Genomic DNA, 21,600 nt, shown 5'->3' on the forward strand with positions numbered 1-21,600 from the left:
AATCAACACATTCCCTAGTGCCAGGTATGTAGTTATTGATCTGGCAAATGCTTTTTTCCTGAAATTTCTGTTGGTAAAGGCCATGGGAAACAGTTTGCTTTCAGCTGTCAAGGTCAGCAGTACACCCTGTGCTATCTCAGAGATATATCAGCTCACAGGGAACTTGATCATCTCTCCCTCCCACAAGACATCACACTCATCCATTATATTAATGACATTATGTTTATTGACCTAGTGATCAAGAAGTAGCAACTACTCTAGAGTTATTGATGAGGCATTTGCATGTCAGAGGGTGGGAAATAAATCCAACAAAGATACAGGGGCCTTCCACCTCAGTGATGTTTCTAGATGTCCAATGGTGTGTGGGTATCGAGATATCCATTCTAAAATGAAGAAAAGCTGTAGCAGTTGGCCCCTCCTAAAACTAACAAATAGGCACAATGACTAGTTGGCTTCTTTGGATTTTTGGAACAACATATTCTTCATTGGGTGTGCAACTCTGGTCCATTTGCCAAGTGACCCAAAGAACTGCTAGTTTGAGTAGGGACCAGAACAAGTGGAGGCTCTGCAGTAGGTTCAGGCTACTGTGCAAGCTGTTTTGGTCCACTTGGACCATATATGTTCAGCAGGTCCAATGGGGCGGCTGTTTCAGTGGCAACTAGAGATGCTGTCTAGAGATTTGGGCAGGACTGTATAGGAGACTAACAGTGCAGACCCTTAGGATTACGGAGCAAAGCTTTACTATCCTCTGCAGATAACTTCTCTCCTTTTGAGAAATAGCTTTTGTCCTGCTACTGGGTCTTAGTAGGGACTGAATGCTTAAACATGGGCCACCAAGTTACTGAGACTTCAGTAGCTCATCACGAACTGGGTATTGTCTGCCCCAACAACCCACAAAGTTGGGTGTGCACAGTAGCTCTCCATCCTAAAATGGAAGTGGTATATACAAGACAGAGCTCAAGCAAGCCCTGAAGGCAAAAGTAAGTTACATGACGAAGTGGCCCAAATGCCCATGACCTCATCCTGCCAATTACCTTCTCTTTCCCAGCCTACAGCTATGGCCTCTTGGAAGTTCTTATGATCAGTTGACTGAAGAAGAGAAAATTTGGGCCTGGTTTACACAAGGTTCTGCATACTATATAGGAACCAGCCAAAAGTGGATGGTTGCAGAACTACAGTCCCTTTCTGGAATATCCTTGAAGGACAGTGGTGAGGGGAATTCCTCCAGACAGAGCTTTGATCAGTGTACCTGGTTGTTCATTTTGTTTAGCAGGAGAAATGGCCAAATGTGTGTTTGTATACTGATTCATGGCCTGTTGCCAATGGTTTGGTTGGATGGTCAGGAAACTTGAAGAACATGAAAAAAAAAAGAAAAGAAATTATATAGACACTGAGAAAGAAATGGAAGAAATTGCCTTGCCACTGTATATACAGGGCAACACCTATTGCAGTGATAAAAGGCAAAATATCAAAAACAAAGCTTTTTAATTTTTTAATTTTTTGATACCCCAATTTATTTTTACTTTAATTTTTCTAAATTAGTATGTATTCTATATCTAACCTTTAAACCCATCACTATATTCCATTTTACTATTAATGGAACCTGGAAATATATTAGGTTTCATTTTCGAAGAAGTTTTGGATCACAGAGAGGTGTGACTATGGCAGGGGAGGAATACTGGTGTGGGATGTTATTGATAGAGGGCACATGATTGGAAGGGAGTTCTCCAGAGCATGTATACAGGGTACATAAAAATGTTTGGATATTTTCATAGTGGTTACAGTTAAAAACAACAACTGAGGGAGTGCTGAGTTCTTAGCCAGGGGGGATTCTATTACATTCCCCAGTGGAACAGCAACAACCCCCCAAGTGCAATGGCTAAGACCAATAAAGAAGGATGGTTCAACAATGAGCTCTTGCTACTAATGACTATGCTTGTTAGCCTTTGTGCCTGAAATAAGAACTAGGCCTAGAGCTGTAGGGTGCCTAAGAATTACCTCCTGAGAGCCTCCATGTTGCTCAAATGGAGCAAACGGAAGGGGCAGCATTTTGTGCTAACTGGAATAGACATATATCCCAGATATGGGTTTGCCTTTCCTGTACACAACGCTTCTGCCAACTCCACCATCTGTGGACTTACAGAATGCTTATCCTCTGTCATGGTATTCCACACAGCATTGCTTTTGACTTCATGGCAAATGAAGTACAGGATTGGGCAAATGCTCATGGAAGTAATGGGTCTTACTATGTTCCCCTATCATCTTACAGCAGCTGACTTGATAGAATAGTGGAATATCACCAACTAGATGGCAATACCTTGCAGAGCTGGGGCAGTGTTTTCCAGGAGGCTGTAAATGCTCTAACTCAGCATCCACTCTAAGATTCAGTTAATCCCATAGCCATGATTCATGGTTCCAGAAATCAAGGGCTGGAAATGGGAGGGGCACCACTCACTGTTATCCCTAGTGATCCACAAGAAAAATTTTTGCTTCCTTTTCCTGCAGTCTTAAGCTCTACTCGTCTACAGGTCTTTGTTCCAAAAGGAGGAGTTCTTCTTCCAGGATATATACAATGATATCCTTGAACTGAAATTTTAGACTGCCACCTATCCACGAGGGGCTTTTCATGCCTCTGAATATACAGGTAAAGAAGGGAATTTATGTACTGTTTGGGGATGACTGTTGCTAATTTTTTAGTAGAATTAGGTCTGCTACTACTCTTTGAAGGAAAAGAAGAGTTTGCCTGGAATACAGAAAATCCCATAGGATGTCTCTTAGTACTACCATTGCCCTGAGATTATAGTCTATGGAAAACTGCAATAACCCAATTCAAATATTTCAGGAAAGAAGGTTAGGGTCACCCTACCGCTCAAAGAACCACAGCCAGCTGAAGTGCTTCCTGAGGGTAAGGAGAAAATGAAACTGGTTATGTAAGAAGGTAGTTATAATTCAAATATGGCCATGTGACCAGTTACAGAAATGAGGATTGTAATGGTTATGAGTATTTCTTCCTTGTTTTGTAATGAGTTTGTATATATACATAAAGCAAATATCTTTGTTTTCCTTCTTACATAATCCCTTATCATATAACCTAAGTTATATTAACTTTATGCCATAGTATTTAAGTTATTGAATATCAAGTTTAAGAGTAAATATTACCCAAGATCTTGCACCCTCTTCCTGGAAAAGCATTAGTGCATTTCTAGTTGTGGGCAGGACAGTTGAATATTATTAGGTTTTTAAATTTAGACATTAAGTATGTTTATTACTTAGAGATTAAGTATGGTTTAAGGAGATGTGTATGGCTGCCAAGTTGACAAGGGGTAGAATGTGATGGTTAAGTTCAAGTGTCAACTTGGCTAGGTTACAGTGTCCAGTTATTTAGTCCCACAAGTACTGACCTGATTGCTATTGTGAGGACATTTCATGGAATTAAATCATCAGTAATTTGATTGCATTTATGACTAACTACATCTACAATCAACTAAGGACATTATTTTCAACAATGAGAGATGGCCCATCCAATTAGTTGAAGGTCTTAAAAGGAGAAGTCATTATTTCAGCTGTCAGAAGAGATAATTTCCATCTCTACTTCAGCCAAACAGCTTCTTTTGGGGAATTCATTGAAAATCTTCGTCAGAGTTCCCACACTACATCCTGCCCTATGGAAATTTGGACTTGGCCATCTCCACAGTAATGTGAACAAATTCCTATAATAAATCGGATAATATTTACATAATACAGATATATACATATACATAAAAAATATTTGCCAGTTTTGTTTTCCTAGAGAACCCTAACTAATACATACTCACAATGGAATATTACTTAGCCATAAAGAGGAATGAAATACCTGTGACAACATGAATGAACCTTCAAGACACCACTAGAGAGAAATGAGTCAGACATAAAAGGACAAACATTATGTGATCTCACTGGTATAAAATAATTAGAATAAGCAAACTCATAGAGAGAGAATCTAGAATATAGTTTACCAGGCTATGGAGTGGGGGCAGGGAATATGGTGTTAAAGCTTAAAATATAGAGTTTCTGTTTGAAATGATGGTAAAATTTTGGAGTGGATGGTGGTGATGGTAACACAACAATGTGATTATTAATAGTGCTGTATTACATATTTGAATGTGGTTAAAATGGGAAATCGGTATCAGAATAAATTTTTAAAAAAAATTAATGGAACTTACAACACAAACAGTAACCCGTAAGTTGATCCATGGACTGTCATTAATAGTACAATTATAAAAGTATGCCTTCTTCAACTTTAATAAAAGTATCATACCAATACAAGGTGCTATTACTAGGGTGGTTTATGGGAACCCTGTATTTTATGCATCTTTTTCTGTAAACCAGCAAGTACTCTTATAAAAAAAAAAAAAAAAAAAAGACAGAATGAGTACATTATCAATTTAAAGTTAAAAGAAACAGGAAAAAAAATAAAACAAACCCAAACTGAACATTTTGCTAACTAGTTAAAATGTCAAAAAGAAAAAAAACTAAGTGGAAAACTTCCAGAAATCTTAGAAAATGTTTACAGAGATATTGTAAGGAAGTTTCTGTTGTGGCAAAAATATGAGCAAGAAATATTTGCATAATGTTTATTCTACTAGGAAGCAGTGAAAACATGAGTAAAGAAATCTGCACTTTCCTTCTCTGAAAAATAAGGGGAATTAAAAAGGAATGAATTCCCCAGAGCTCCTGATCATCTGAATGCAATTATAGAATTTGGACTCTGCTGTTATAAAAAACAAGAATGCCAAAATTCCACAAAATTGATTTAATTTATGATCTATAGGTTTCCTCAGAAACCTTAAAAATAAAGAAAACTGAGAACATATTTATGGTAGATATGAGTTATGTATGCCAGGAATAAACATGTTCTTAAACTTAATCCCATTCCTGTGAGTGTGAACCCCATTAAACAGGACCTTTTGAAGAAATTATTTTTAGTCAAGATGTGCCAACTTAGAGTCAGGCTTAATCTTTTTAATGGAGGCCTTGAAAAGAGAAAGCCACGGGTGGGGGCCAGAAGATGAATACAGGAGAAACCGTAAGACCCGGGAGAAAGGAGAGGACGTCATCATGTCAGGAGAAAGCCAAGGAACCCCGTGGATTGGTGCTAACCTCAGGAAGAAGCAAGCCTTTTAGGCTCTGAAACCATGAGCCAATAAATTCCTGTGGTTACGTCAACCACAATCCTGTGGTTAAGTCATAGCAGCTCAAGAAAAACTAAGAAAATATTGTATTTTTCTGGGTTCACAGATTATACCAGTTTACCAATCATTTCAAATTCAGCCACGTTATCACGGTCTCCAAAGCAGTCCCCATCAGTCCTAGGATGGCACCCCCCAATTTATCACAGGCCTTAGCTTCCTATTCCGAGGCAGCCCATTATCTGTTCAGAAGAGCCTGGTGGGAGAAATTTTGTTCAGCCACACCCTTACCCCACCTGATACATCTGGGCCTTATTTTACTTTAGGATTCAGTAACAGCAAGCATCTGTGAGGCTGGGATGTTTAGAGGCATTCTAAATTACTCTGCTTGCATTAGGATCATCAAATTGAAGGGGAATACATAATATTAGTTCTCCATATACTTCATGTGAAAAGTAGTGAAGGGCATGCACTTTGTCTTGCATAAAGCATCTTACCATATAAAGGTGTAAAAGGATTATTACATAAGTTTATATTTATACTATTATAGGAATAGTGTCTTTGCAAATATTAAACTGACGTCTTTGAAACGTTGCCCTTATCCCTTTTCCCTGGGAACCTTCAACCCTGGACCTATGAATTTCTTTTGACCTATCTTCCAGCTCACAAATTCTCTTTGGCTATTTGTCTATTCAGGCATTAAGCCATTTCATTGAATTCCTAATTTCATTTATAGTAATTTTGAATGTCCTAGAATTTTTTTTTTTAAAGTTTTAGTTCTCTGCCAGAATATTTAAGCTTGGTTTTTTATGTCCTTGAACACGGTAAGCATAGCTTGTTTTTTGTGTTGTTGAGTTTTTTTGGTCTACACCTGGCAAGTCCTACATCTGAAGCCTCAGTATGGCTGTTTGCCTGGTATATTGTTTCAGCTGATCATGGCTAATGGTGTCTTATCTCCTTGTGTGCTCAGTCTTTGTGTGCTGGATATTGTGTCTGGAAAAAAAAAGCTATTTGTTGAGATAATTAGAAACCTATCATCGTCCTCCTAAGAGGATTTTTTTAAAGTTTAATATCTCTCAGACTATTTGAGCTTTCATAAATGCTAAAGCCTGATCTTTGGTCCTTTGGGGGATTAGGAGACAGAAAAGTATTCTTATTTGGGGTAAAACAGCATGAGAAGAGGATTTTCAGTTCTTTATTTTCTTTACTTTTTTGCTCGGTGTCTAGGGAATACTAGCCATTCAGAATCACCTTAACTTCAGTTTGAGGGCTTGACATTGTTTTGACCACCAAAATCAGGGTCTCCCAAAATCTAATGTGTATACAAATCAACCTGCAGATCTTGTTAAAATGCAAAACTGAAGAGACTATATTTCTAACAAGACCTGGGGTGATGCCACTGCTGCAGGGCTATAGGCCGTATTTTAAGGAACAAGGACTTAGATGACATGAAGCAGGCATGCAGTTCTTTTGAATGTTGATTTTCTTCCATTTCATCCTAATTTGGGCATTTTCCACTTGATTTCTGCTTCCAGTAATTCTAACAGTTTATCTGTAAATTATTTTGCATTTTCTACATAATCATATTGTATGAAAATAATAATTTTATTTCTTCCTTTTCATTCTAATGCTTTTTATTTGCTATTCTAGCTTATTGCATGGCCTAGAACCTCTAGTATAATGTCAAATAGCAGTGGTGATAGTAGCCATTCATGCCTCATACCTCAATGAGGGAGAAAAGGGAAACAGATGTGGTTCAAGAGATTGAGCTCCTGCCTACCACATGGGAGGTCCTGGTTCAGTTCCCAATGCCTCCTAGAGAAGACAAGCAAGACAGTGATCTGAAGCAATGGGCCGATGCAGCAAGCTGATGCAACAAGGTGATGCAACAAGAGGAAAAACATAATGAGAGACACAACAAAGCAGGGAACAGAGGTGGCTCAAGTGATTAGGCACCTCCCTCCCACACAGGACGTCCCAGGTTCACTTCCTGGTGCCTCCTAAAATAGGAAGACAAGCACACAATGAACAGATGGAGCAAATGCAAACAACAACAATGAGGGGGTGGGGAGAAATAAATTAATTAAATCTTTAAAAAAATGAAGGGGAAAATATTCATTAATTTGCCATTATATTTGCCATAAGATTTTGTACTACGCTGTATTAGATTAAGAAAATTTTCTTCTATTTGTAGTTTAAGATTATTTTTTAAAGCATAAATGAGTATTGAGTTTGGTCAAATTTTTAGAATATATATTGTTGAAGTGGAGAATATATTGGTTGATTTTCAAGTGTTAAACTGACTTTGCATTCCTGGTGTAACTCTCTAACTTGGTCATAATGTATCACCTTTTTATACAATGCTGGATAATATTTGTTAACATTCAGTTAGGAATTTTGCATTTATATGCAATATTATATAATTTTCCTTTCTTTTAACTTTCCTTTCATTTTGATATTAAAGTTATGCTGACATCATACAAGTTGGGAGGTATTCCCCTTTCTATTCTCTGAAATAGCATTTGTAAGATTGGTGTTATTTCTTCCTTAAATATTTGGTAAATATTTGGTAAATAAAATTCACTGGAAAACTACCCAGGCCTGGAATTTTCTTTGTGAGGAAGTTTTATCAGTCGAGATTCAATCAGAGAAGCAAAACCACTGAATGCATAGAGAGATTTGTTACAGAGATTTGAACTTACACAGTTGTGGAAGCTGATTAGGCAACCTAGTAAGTCTATTATTTTCAGGTCTGATGCTGGAGCTTCAAGTCCACAAGGCAGGATCCAGGGAAAGGAAAATGGATATAAAGAGGGGGACAAGCTGGAAGCTACAGACACAAGCTGCCCATGAGGGCAGACAGAAACTCATGTTGCCTCTGACCTCGATGATTTGGCTCAGAAGTTTTATGTTTGTTTTAAATTATGAATTCAATTTCTTGAATATATTTCCTATTTCTTTTTGTATTACTTGTGGTCAGTTATGTTTTTCAAGGCAAATTAATTGTTCATAATCTCCTCGTTTTCTTTATAAAGCTTATAAGATCTACTTTTTCTTTCCTGATGTTGGTCATTTTTGCCTATTCTCTCTTTTTCGATCTTGCCAAAGAGTTTTCAGTTTTATTAGTCTTTCTAAAGGAACCAAATGTTGCTTCTACAGAATGTTTCTTTTCCATATCATTAATTTCTGCTCTTATCTTTATTTCCTTTATTCTACTTTCTTTTAGAATTTCTGTTCTTTTTCAAGTTTCTTCTGATGGACACTTGGGTAACAGTTTTTCAGTCTTTATTCTTTCCCGAAACCTACATTTAAGGCTATACATTTTTTTTCCTAAACACAAAACTGCAACCCACAAATTTTGATATTCCATACTTTCATCATAATTTGTTCAAAGTATTTTCTGATTTCCATTGTGATCATTTCTTTGACCCATGGATTATTTAGAAGTTTATTGTACAATTTCCAAATATATGGGGATTTCTCATTATCTTTCCATTGTTTCTAGCTTAGTTTCACTGTTGTCGGAGAATATGCTCTGTATTAAGTGAATGTTTGACATGACATTAGTTGAGTCTCAGTTTTTGGCCCAGCATATGTTCAGGTTTTTTCCAAAAGATTTATTTATTTATTTATTTATTTATTTATTTATTTATTTATTTATTTATTTCTCTCCCCTTCCCCCCCCCCCCCCACTTGTCTGTTCTCTGTGTCTATTTGCTGCGTCTTCTTTGTCCGCTTCTGTTGTTGTCAGCAGTATGGGGATCTGTGTCTCTTTTTGTTGAGTCATCTTGTTGTGTCAGCTCTCCGTGTGTGTGGCACCATTCCTGGGCAGGCTGACCTTTCTTTCGCACTGGGTGGCTCTCCTTATGGGGCACACTCCTTGTGTGTGGGGCTCCCCTATGCGGGGGACACCCTTGCGTGGCAGGGCACTCCTTGCATGCATGAGCACTGTGCATGGGCCAGCTCTACACAGGTCAAGGAGGCCCTGGGTTTGAACCGCGGACCTCCCATGTGGTAGGCGGACGCCCTAACCACTGGGCCAAGTCCGCCGCCCATGTTCAGTTTTAGTAAATGGTCTGTGTGCACTTGGAAAGAATGAGTAATTTGCAGTTACTTGGGGCACTGTTCTACATCTGTCAATTAGGTTAAGTTTAATTTCTGCTTATTCTGTCATATACTGGGAGAGAAGTATTGAAATCTCCCACTTGGATAAGACATTCGTGGTAGGTCCTGATACCATGATAAGTAAACATGAGAGTAAGAAAAAATAGTTAATCTGATTTGTATTAGAAATGAACAGAAATTGGGAAGAGATGAGAAACCGGAGAAAATAAGAGGGACACTGATAAACTACATGGTGTGGAGGGGACAAAATATTTCTAAAATCAGAAGATATTCTATTTGAAGATGTTTTGAGTTTCTATAATATAAACACCCTTCTTTCTTTCTAAACCTTCAGTAAAATATGCTACCCACTAGAGCAGTTGGTGAAAATGGTTTGCTTTGTTTGTTTTGTGGAAGTCAAGGAAGGAAGTGAGTTCTGTATGGGTTTTCTGAATGTAGAAAAGCAGCAGCACTTGCTGTGTGAAAATTGTTCTCCACAAAACTTTGGGAACTATTAAGCAGGCTTGACTAGGGGCATTAAATGAATTCTCTTCTTGCATTTACCTTGCATTGTAGCATAATCCAGATGTCAGAAATGCAATAGTCAGACCATCTATGAATTGCTACATGATAATGGAAAGAGATCAGTGACCATAAATATCTAATATCTGAGTCTTGGCGCTTTGCTTCTTGCAATTCACAGAAATCTTGGCAGAACACTGTCTTCCAGAGGGAGTGGAATAGGAGTTCTATCTTATTCAGAGCTGAAAGGTTAAGAGACCTCAGTTGACATCTGGGTTACAAAATGTTGTAGCATTGCTATCAGGAGATAATACTGGTAAAGCTCCTGATTCAATAGGGAGTCAATAATCAGTAGCTGCTTTTCAAGCAGTTTTGTAACTTTCTGAATCCCAGATTTGGTGCTTAGGATCCAGAGAAAAGGACAATGTCTTTTTCAGGTAAGTGACACCTACGACCACCACCAAGTGCCTAGCATAGTACTATTGATATAACAGGGGTTAAATAAATGTTATTACCAGGTTCTCAAACTTGCCCTAGCATGAATAGGTTCAAGGGCTGTATTAGTTACTATTGATGCACAACAAATTATCCCAACTATGGAGCAGTGGCTTAAAACAACAAAGTTATTATCTCAAGGTTGCTTGTGGGTTGTTAATTTGGGAGCAGTTTAACCAGATGGTTATGGCTCAGGGTCTCTCAGGAAGTTGCAGACAAGATGTCAGCTGGGGCTGAAATCATCTGAAGCCAGACTGGGGCTGGATTCCATGTCTGAGAGGGCTCACTCTCACAGCTGCTGGGTAGGACTCCCGTTCCTCACCACAAAGGCCTCTACGTAAGGCTGGCTGAAACATGGAAGCTGGCTTCTCTCAGATCCAAGAGAGTGAGACCCAAGAAAGAAGTCATGATGTCTTTTAAAACATACGTTTGTGGAAGTTGCATGCCATCTCTTTCACTTTATTCTCTTCATTGGAAGTAAGTCACTAAGTTCAGCCTGCACATGAAGAGAGGTGAATCAGGCTCCACCTTGGGAAGCGCCAAACCATGTTTGGACATAGTTTGAAAACCACCACAGGGACAGTGTTTTGCATACGGCCGTATGTTCAATATATTAAAAAAAATAGATCCAAAGAGCTCCCTTAGATTGTAACATAAAACCTCTGAAGATTGTTTCTCTTTTAATTCCTTGCTCCAAAAGAGAAAACATTTGGCCTTCTCAGTTCTGAGACCTTATGTGTCTCCATGACCAATGTAATGATTTGAAACTTCATGTACCTCCAAAAACTATGTTCTTAAAGCTAATCCATTCCTGTGGATGAAAACTTATTTTAAGTAATTAGGTTTTTCAGATAAGGCATGGCCCACGGTTGGTCTTAATCCTCTTACTGAAGTCCTTTATAAGAGAACGAAATTCAGACAGAGAAAGCAAACCACAAAAGCAAGAAGCTGAAGGAACAAAACCCAGAAGAGAAGGGAGATCTGCAGACACTGCCATGTGCCTTGCCACGCGTCTTGCCATGTGACAGAGGAGTCCATGCTCACCAGCAGCGGGTCTTCAGGGAGAAAGCATTACCTGATGACTCCTTGATTTAGGTATTTTTCTCAGTTTCAGAACTGTAAGTTTGTAAGCAAATAAATACCCATTGTATTAAATAAAATCTAACCAAGTTCTGGTATATTGCTTCCCACAGCCTAGTAGACTAAAACAATCAACTTTCAAATCACTGTTCCCTGTGGAGATGGTGCCATTGAACAGAATCTTCCCCACCACCTTTTTGTTTGGTTCTAGGGAAGAAAATTCACTCCATGAGACCCCTTTGTGTGATGAGTCATGTTCTCTCAGAGCTTGGCAGCCTGACTGACTGGGGGCATCAGCATGCTGTATCATGTATTCCAGTGAAGTGATGCAAGTAGGGGATAATAACATAATTACATCATAGCTCAGGGAAGGATTGTGATGGGGCTGCTGCTGCTGATACACTAATTCTTCTAACAACTAGGCTTAATTTTTAAAGTTTTCCCTGCCTTGTCCAAAGAGGGATTTAAGGCTGCTCGTTTTTTGTAAAGTAAGAATTTTTTCTTATTTTTACCTCTAATAATAAAATTTTCTTATATTACTTCCCATTCTATTTTATAAAAAATTTGGAGTTGTCCTAAATGATATTGCAGGGACAGATGCTGGACATTACATATCCTGACATAACCCACTGAATGTACTGGGGGAGAGTGTAAACAACAATGTAAACTATAATCCATGCACTGCAGCAATGCTCCAAAATGTATTCACCAAATGCAATGAATGTGCCACAATGATGAAAGAGGTTGTTGATGTGGGAGGAGTGGCGGGGTGGGGCATGGGGTATATGGGAAACTTTTGCATTTTTTAATGTAACATTTTTTGTGATTTATATATCTTTTAAGAAAAGACAATTTAATAAAAAAATTAAGAAAAACAATAGGGAGAAATGTTTTTATTAAGCAACATATTTTATGAATTGATGGACTTTCCATGGCACAGATACCGTATTTCTTAGAAATTGAGTTCTTCATGTGTATTTTCCCACTTTCTTTATTTTCTCCCTTTTATCTTACATACTTTTTCTCTTACAAGACTTTCCCAATGACTTCTTGCTTTAAATGGTTCATACAAAGTACTTAGGAGTATTCATATGAAAATGATGGCTATTCTTATAATTCTGTCCTTTTTTGTAAGATCCAAATCTAAAAAAAAGAATTGATATATAAACCATTCAGAAAGATATGTTCTTATGTTACATTTCAAACATAATCCACAGCAGTTTTATATATCATAAAACCAGGAGAGAGGTGATCAATTTATAAAACAGCAAATGAAGAAATAAAAAGGGATTCATGCATATGGAAAGGCAGACTACAGTTTTAATCTCCAGGGTCCATTTTTGCAGTTATGGATCATTCCAAAAGCACAACTCTTTAAAAATGGTTGGTTGATGACATTGCTGAAAAATAAAGTTGGGTTCTCCTTCTAGTTCTCAGTTTGAAGACTATCCATTTCATAGATGAAGACGACATGAAACCTGAAATTTTGCTCATGTTACATTTGTACACATATAAAAATCTGTTTTTGGCACTTCTAAATCTTTACATGTGCTCATGTGCTACAGATTATTTATGTTGTTGATGAATAAATTAATTAGTTACATAGCTCTAATAATGCTACAGGTAATTAATTGTATAGCTTTTGTATGATAAAATACAAAAGGCACTGGAAAGCAAGCTAAGACCTGAACAAATGAGACAGTTGCCTTCCTTTTCTTCATCAGTAATCACAAAATCCAAATAGCCTCTACCCAAATAACCTAAGTGTAGGAAATGGGAGACCTGTTTACTTTGTCACCTTAAAACCTAATTAATGCCAAAGAATATTAAATTGTGCATAATTGTTGACCTTGCTATTCCACATCTAGAACTGGATCCTAAAAAAATAATCATAGATATATCCAAAGATTTAATAAGGAGGAATCCTAGGAAGAGTTTTTATAACAATGAAAGACTAAATGTGCAAAACTAAATTAGTTAGCTAAATTTTTGGACATCAATGGCATATTATGCAATCCTTAAAATTCTTTTATTATGGAAGGAATTTCATAATATACTATTTGGGTGAAAAAAATCAAACTAACAAATAGAATGAACACACAACTCACATGTATACACCTGTATGTGTGTATATATGCATATATATGTCATACATTACAAAGTTGGAATAACTATGTGATATACAGATATATATGCTTATATAAAGCAAAGATATACCTAAAATATTACCAGTGGTAATCTCTGAATTGCTTATCAGCCCAGTAAAACATAAGCTACAAAAGGACAGACTTTGTCATTCTCACCACTCTGTTCTCAGTACCCAGCACAAGGCCTAGCACTGGGTTGACATTTTGTGTTCAATAAATACTTGCTGAATTAAGGAATTAAAAGAGATGGGAATTTTGGCAAATGCTGTTTCTTTGCCTATTTCTATTTTATAAACTTTTACATGTGTGTAGGTGTGTGTGTATATATATGTGCGTGTATTATATACCTTTTTTTCAGGAGGTAATGGGGATTGAACCCTGGACCTCGTACATGGAAAGCAGGTGCTCAACCACTGAGCTACATCCACTCCCCAAAGAGAGCTGGTTTTCTCATTTGTTTGTTTGTTTTTAGGAGGTACAGGGGACTGAACTCAGGACCTCATACGTGGGAAGCAGGTGCTCAACCACTTGAGCAACATCTGCTCCCCTATCTTTTGTAATAAGAAAACTTTAAATTATGCTTATGCTTCTGTTATTTGCACAATTAAACTGAGTGGGACAGCAGATCTAGCTCCCCTCAGCGTTGGCTGAGGTCAATCTGCAGTTGTGATTATATAAAAATATTTTAAGTGGACTTCACCCTCTTGGTAAATGAAGAATAAGGAAACAGCTGTCTTCTTCCCAGATCTTGTATGACTGTTAGAACAAATTTGACTTACTAGTTGTCACTGCTTCTAGCTTGGAGTAAAGGCTCTTCTGTCTTCCATTTAAGAAGTCACTTTAATTGTCAAGAGGAGAGGAAATTTCCTATTTTACTTCAATGGTCACTACTACAAGACTATTGTGGTGATGGCTACAACTCGCTAACTTTGAGCATTCACTATGTACTATTCTAAAAATTTTATATGATTCAAACCTCAAGTAACCCTAGAAGGGAGGCACTACATTTTTCTTATTTTGTAGATGAGGGCCTTGAGACTTTGAGAGGTTAAGCAAGTTGCCCATAGTTACCCAGCTGTTAGCTGGCAAGAGTGAAGATCTGAGCCAGCAGCACAAGCACAGAGCCCGTGCTCTTCACAGCCACATCGCATTTACAGAGGGAAAGATAAAATACAGCCATGGAGGAAACTCAGGGTTTAGCTACAGCTCTCCTCATGTTAACTGCTTACACTTCAGTATAGATTTTTCCTGTTGTAAGGAGGGACAATGAAGAAAAAGAGAATGGAGAAATGTTCTTTTTCCCCCCAACAAAGTGAGGTCTGAGAAATTTCTATAGCTAATGGCTGGTAAAAGTATCAGAAATATCAAATAATAAAATAATGTATATGAAATGTTCTATGTTTGGTTTTATGCAGAAGTTTCCTCTCATTATTTGGTCACAGGAGTAGAAAAGAGATTCCAAATCATATGTTCTGCCACAAAAATCTTCTCAGGTGATCTCTATTGAAAACTAAACTAAACTCAAAATATTTCACATGATAGGATATCTGCAATGTGGATGAATTATTCATTCCCCACAGTCTGAGTTACATTATTCCTGTCATTCTCAATCCTAACCGCACATTAGAAAATATTTTTTTAAATCCCCAAACCCAGGGACCACCCCAAGAGCTCATGATGTAATTGGTCTGGGGTACCGCCCAGGCCGTGGTATATTTTAAACGCTCTTCAACTGAATCTGAAGCGTAGCCAGAATTGAGAATCATGGCAACCCAACAATGCTAGCACTCTTCCTTCCCACTTACTAGCTCTGTTACTGAGCAGCCATGCAACTCTAATGAAATTACTTCACATCCCTAAGCCTAAGATTCTCTTATAAAATGGGAATAAAAAGTACCAAGCCAATGAGGATTAACTGAGATAACACACAGAGCATCTAGAACAGGGTCTGGGGCACAACAGCACTCAAATATTAGCAATCATTATTTGCAGGAGCAGAAAGGCGGAAGCAACCCAAGTGTCTAACAGGAGATGAATGGATTTTAAAAATGTGATATATACATACCAGGGAATATTATTCAGCCTGAGAAGGACTGAAGTTTTGATACATGCTACAACATAGTTGTTGAGTGAAATATATCAGACACAAAAGGACAGATAGTGTATGACTTCACTTATATAAAATAACTAGAATATGCAAATCCATAGAAACAGAAAGTAGATTACATGTTACAGGATGGGGAGGGAGGGAAGGAAATGTAAAATCAATGCTTAGTGGATGCAGTTTCAGTTTGGGGTGATGGATAAGTTTTGGTAATAGATGGTGGTGATGGTAGCACAACATTGTTGACTTAACTAACACCACTGAATTGTATGCTTGGAAGTGGCTGAGATGGGAAATTTTATGTTGTATACATGTTACCACAATTTAAAGAGAAAGAGAGAGACTAAAGAGATAATGACAATTAAATGCAATGTGCGATCCTGGAGGAGAAAATGCCCAAAAGGACATTACTGGGACAATTGAAAAATTGGAATATAGATTGTATGCTTTATATTGATGTTAAATTTCTTGACCTTGACAATGGTAATTAATATGGTTACATAAGTCAATATTCTTGTTCTTCAAAAAAATGCATGAAAGTATTAAATAGCGAAGGAGAATGATGTATGCATCCTACTTTCAAAGCTTTAGAAAATTATAGATAGATGATAAAGAAAGGAAGGAAAGAAGGAATGAGGGAAGGAAGAAAATGACAGAAGGAGGGAGGGAGGAAGGAAAAGAAGGAAGGAAGAAAGAAACAGGAAGGATGAAGAGAAGGAAGGAAGGACCAAAACGGCAAAATATTGAAAGTTGGTAAATTTGGGTATCTGGGTAGGGAGTATATTGGAGCTCTTTGTATTATGTTTACAGCTTTCCTGTAAGTTTTAAATTATTTCAGAATCAAACATTTTTTAAAAACTGAAAAGAAAATATAAGCTATCATGATGGTGTTGATGATAACAATGATGATAATGTAATCTTTTTTACCTGAGGTTGGGAATAGAAGAGGTTCCTCTACCTCAGAAAGCAGCCACGATAACTTCAACCTAAGCAGGATTTTATAATCTTTACCATGAGATACCTTGTTTGGAATGATCCTCTAGAACCAATCATAATTTGTACCTCATTTTGAGGTAATATTTGGATTTCCTAGAGAGGATGTGCTGTCTCAAAACTATAGTCTACAGCATAAAGGAACTCACTCACCTGGGATTGAAATGGATTTTCTCAGGAACTTCCCTGTGGTCTTTGGCAATTTCCTGGTTGTCTCTGTAATTAGTGGGGTCATCAGGGATCCTAAATTTGGCCATCTGAATTTCAGAGTCACTCAGTTCAGCATGAGAGATTCTTGCATAACCTAATCTGTGACATAAACAGAAATGGCTTGTAAAAGTTTTATCCTCATACAGAAATCTCAGGGGGAGCAGATGTGGCTCAAGCTGTTGAGAGCCCACCCCCTACATGGGAGGTCCTGGGTTCAGTTTCTGGTGCCTCCTGAAAAAAAAAAAAAAAAAAAAACAAGCAAAACAAATGAAAAACCCAACTCAGGGGAGATGATGTGGTTCGGTGACTGAGCACCAGCTTTCCACATTTGATGTCCTGGATTCAATCCCCAGCACCCTCTACCTCAAAAAGAAAAGAAAAAAAAGGAAATAAGACCTAATAGATAGCACCTTCATTATGAAACTAATTTTCCATTTTTATCACCTCATACTCTATATTATCACAACTAGAACTTAGAACTAAACATTGATAATATCATTTTATGACATAAATAAACAAGGAACATTCAATAGATTTAATTGACTAAATATAGCTGGCAACTTTACTTTTTTACACCAATGAATAGTCTCTATATCTATACAAATTGCCCCACACACAATTATGTTTTGAGTCAATAACAGAATTTCTTCGGAATGATAGGAGTTAATGTCTACATCCTTTCTTACCTTTAAAAATCCAAATATCACTGACATATTTCATCCACACTGACAAGTCTAAAATCAAAGATTATATATGTCTGAAAAAATTCCACATCTTGTTTTTGCTTAGAACATTCAGTTCTCCAGGAAATCCAAAGCACTTCACAGATATCACTTAAAAAGCTCTTATTGAGAAGCTCAGATGGAAAAATGAGGGAACAGCAAGCAACAAAGAATTCATTTTATTTTATTTATATCTTGCCTCTTTCAAAATAAAAATCAATGCAGCTTCACTCATTCATTTTATTCAATGAATAAATATATATTAATCCCTACTGTATATCAAGCACTGTTTTAAGTACTAGGGACAAGCAGTGTCCAAAATAAGGTCCTTGCCCTCATGGAATTTTCAATCTAGTCAAAGACAACAAATTAAAAATGTATGTATGTATAAAATCTGTCAGGTGTTGATAAGCACGTAAGTACTATGGGGAAAAAACAGAGTAAGGAGAACAGTGAGTAGTGAGAGGCAGAAGTTGTTATTTTATAGGGGATGGTCAGGGCAGGCCTCTCTGATAAAATGATGTTTGAGTAAAGAGCTGAATGAATTGAGGGGAGCAAGCCATACAGATAATGGGGGAAGAGCATTCTAAGAAACGGGAAGAGCAAATGCAAAAGAATGTGGCTGGCATTCCTGAGGATCAAAACCACCATGACTGGAATGGAATGTGGAAGTGGGAACATGACAGAAGATGAGCTTAGAGTTGGAGATGGGGGCAGATGATGAAGGCTTTCTGTGCAGGCCACTGCAAAGACTAGCTTTTTCTGAGAGTGAACTGGGAATCCAATAGAGGGGTGTATTAGTCAGGGTTCTCTAGGGAACAGAATCGACAGGAGATATCTGTAAATGTATGAGATGTTTTTTTTAAATTAATTTATTTACTTAACTCCCCCCCCACCTCCGTTGTCAGCTGTGTGTTCTTCTGTGACCGCTTCTATCCTTATCAGCAGCATCGGGAATCTGTGTTTCTTTTTGTTGTGTCAGCTCTCTGTGTGTGCGGGGCCATTCTTGAGCAGGCTGCACTTTCTTTCGCGCTGGGCAACTCTCCTTACAGGGTGCACTCTGGGTCAAGGAGGCCTGGGGTTTGAACCACGTACCTCCCATGTGGTAGGCAGATGCCCTATCCATTCGGCCAAGTCCGCTTCCCTGTATGAGATTTTATAAGAGTCTCTCACATGACCATGGGGATGCACAAGTCCAGATCTCACAGGCAGGCTGCAAGCCAGGGACGCCAATGAAAGTTCAGTGAAGGTCCTTAATGTGTTTCCAGGAGATGATGGCTTTCCAAAGACGAGCTGGGAAATTCTCTCTGATGCTAAAATCACTTCCCCTTTTAAGGCATCCAACTGATCAGATAAAATGTTACTCATTGCTGGTGGCAATCTCCCTGGTTGATTACAGTTATAATCAGCCAACTATGCAGTAAACTTGCTGATGAGTAAAGCCCAGTGCTTATAATTAGCTCAGTGCTTGCTTGACCAAACAACTGGGGACAATTACCTGGCTGAGGTGACACATTAGCCTAACCATCACAATCCACCCCTTGTCAACTCAGCAACCAAACACATTACCTTAAACAATACTTAGTCTCTAGGTAAAAATAACTGACATGCATAAATATATATATATTTCCACCTACCAATGTTCAACTCTCCTGCATACAACTGGAAATGGATTAATTCTCTATAGAATAGGGTGCAAGTCCTTGGGTATAATATTCACTCTTAAACTTGGCATCCTTAAATATTATGACATGAAACTAATATAACTTATCATATGATAAGGGAAAAGGTCGGGGAAGAAAACAAATTCGTTTTATGTACATATACAATCATACTCATAATGAAACAAGAAAGATTCATGACTATTACAGATCCCATTTCTGTAACTGGTCATGTGGTTGATGTTCATATTTATCACTACCTTCTTCCACTACCCATTCCATGTTCCTGTTACCCTCAGCAAGCACCTCAGCTGGTCATGGTTAAGTAAATAAATTAATTTTAAAAAACCATCTCATTCAGTAAGTCCATGGATGGTAGTTTGGAAGAAGCATTGCATGTACGAAATGCAAACCTGTATCTGGATTATGTGTCTATTCCAGTTAAAACAAATCGCTGCCCTTTTCATGATGGAAATGGCCCAATATAATCAACCTGACACCAGGTTGCAGGCTAATCACCTTGAGAAATGGTGCCATATCAGGGGCTGAGTGTGGGTCTCTGCTGCTGGCAGATTGGGCACTCAGTAATGGCTATAGTCAAGTCAGCCTTGGTAAGGGGAAATCCATGCATAAACCTCCATCCCTCCCTGCATGGCCACTTTGTTCATGAGCCCATTGGGCAATGACAGGAGAGGCTGGGGAAAGAGGCTGAATGTTAGCCACAGAGCGGGTCATCTTATCCACTTGATTATTAAAATCTTCCTCTATTAAAGTAACCCTCTGGTGAGCATTCACGTGGGACACAAATATTTTCATGTTTTTTGCCTACTGAGAAAGGTCTATCCCCATAACTCTTCCCCAGACCTCTTTGCCACCAATTTTCCAATCATGTTCCTTCCAAGTCCCTGACCATCCAGCCAAACCATTGGCAACAGCCCATTAATCAGTGTACAAATGCACCTCTTGCCATTTCTTCTTTCAAGCAAAATGAACAACCAGGTGCACTGCTTGAAGTTCTGCCTACTGGAAGGATTTGCCCTCACCACTGTCCTTCAGGGATGTCCCAGAAAGGGGTTACAGTGCTGCAGCTGTCCACTTTCAGATGGTACCTGCATATCATGCAGAATCATCTGTAAACCAGGCCTGAGTTTTCTCTTCCTCAGTCACCTGATTTTAAGGGACTCCCCCAGAGGCCAAAACCTCCTTTCAACATCTACACCCTTCTGTCTGTGTTCATGCATTTCCCACTTAGCTCTACCAATCCCCCCACCCCACATACACTCTCTAGCCCTTTAGCCTCAGTTTTTTCAAACCCACCTGACACTCCTGCCTTACAGCCTTTGCACCAGCTGGTCCCCTGTACCTGGGAGGGCTTTCTCCCACATATCCACATGGCCCTCTCCTTCAAATCTTAGTTCCTGTGTCAGTATCTCAATAAGATCTACCCAACCCCCCATTTACAATTTCACCCCCACCTCGACATTCCTGATGCACCATACTGCTCTATTTTTTCCCCCAACAATATTAGTCACCTTCTAAAAATATATTTTGGAATTATTTATTAGGTTTATTGTCCATCTTCCCTCCCCAGAATGGGTGACTTTGTCTGTTTTGTTTACTGCTATACCCCTGGTGCCTGATATAAACTATTCTTAATCAATACTTGTTAAAAGAAAACTGGGATACAGAGCAAGAGACATAAAGATTTGCTTTCACAGGACAGTAACGTATAATTGAGCAACTGGATCCAGGTTGATCATAACTGAACAACCACTGGGAGAGAAGTGGTCCCTGTTGTGTTCCTGTGTCATCCCTAGAAGGCAACCATTTTCCTTCATAAATGGAGACCCGAAGATCTTAGCAAGAGAGGTTACTTACAGGATGATCAGTTCAACCGTCAGTCCCTCCCTTCAGGCGGGCAATGCCAAGATGCCTCTAATGACGAACTTCTCTGTGTGGATGAGGGTCTAAGGCCCAGAGAGGTCCATCTTAGAAGCCCAATCCAGAGCTCCCAGCAATATCCCCAGAAAGGGAAGTAAAGCCCTCAGGTCCAATATCTCCCAGCCCATTATGTACTAGCAGGAGAAGCCCCTATGGGCTCAGGGAAGGTCTACAGATGATAGACACTCTCCTTCCACTGAAGAACTCTGAAAGTGGAGGGGCCTGATAATCAATCCCTGTCTACGTGATCTGTTCCCCTTACCTCCTCTGGCCTTCACTATTACCAAAAATATCAAACATACTCCACTCTCAAGCTTTTGCACTTGCTGTGCCTCTGCCTGGAATCCTCTTCCTCAGGATACAAGCAGGTTGGCTCCTTCATTTCATTCAGGCTGTAGTCCAACTATCACCCCATGTTATTGCTGAAATATTGCCCCCCCCCCCAAAAAAAAG

At 38.5% G+C, this 21,600-nt stretch overlaps 1 protein-coding gene across 2 annotated transcripts in view; it reads right to left on the reverse strand.

Annotated features, from left to right (window-relative positions):
• Nucleotides 1–12,234: 12,234 nt before the first annotated feature.
• The window catches only part of CWH43 (cell wall biogenesis 43 C-terminal homolog), a 90,863-nt gene continuing 81,497 nt past the window's right edge, over nt 12,235–21,600 (reverse strand). For both annotated transcript variants that reach the window (XM_004469778.4, XM_023592078.2), the window contains exons 15-16: nt 16,767–16,922; nt 12,235–12,512 (exon numbers count right to left, since the gene is read on the reverse strand). In XM_004469778.4, coding sequence (XP_004469835.1) covers nt 12,434–12,512; nt 16,767–16,922 — 235 coding nt within the window. In that variant the 3' untranslated portion in view covers nt 12,235–12,433. The remainder of the gene's footprint in view (nt 12,513–16,766; nt 16,923–21,600) is intronic.

Source organism: Dasypus novemcinctus, chromosome 1, assembly GCF_030445035.2.
Source record: "Dasypus novemcinctus isolate mDasNov1 chromosome 1, mDasNov1.1.hap2, whole genome shotgun sequence".
NCBI classification, from domain to species: Eukaryota; Metazoa; Chordata; class Mammalia; order Cingulata; family Dasypodidae; genus Dasypus; species Dasypus novemcinctus.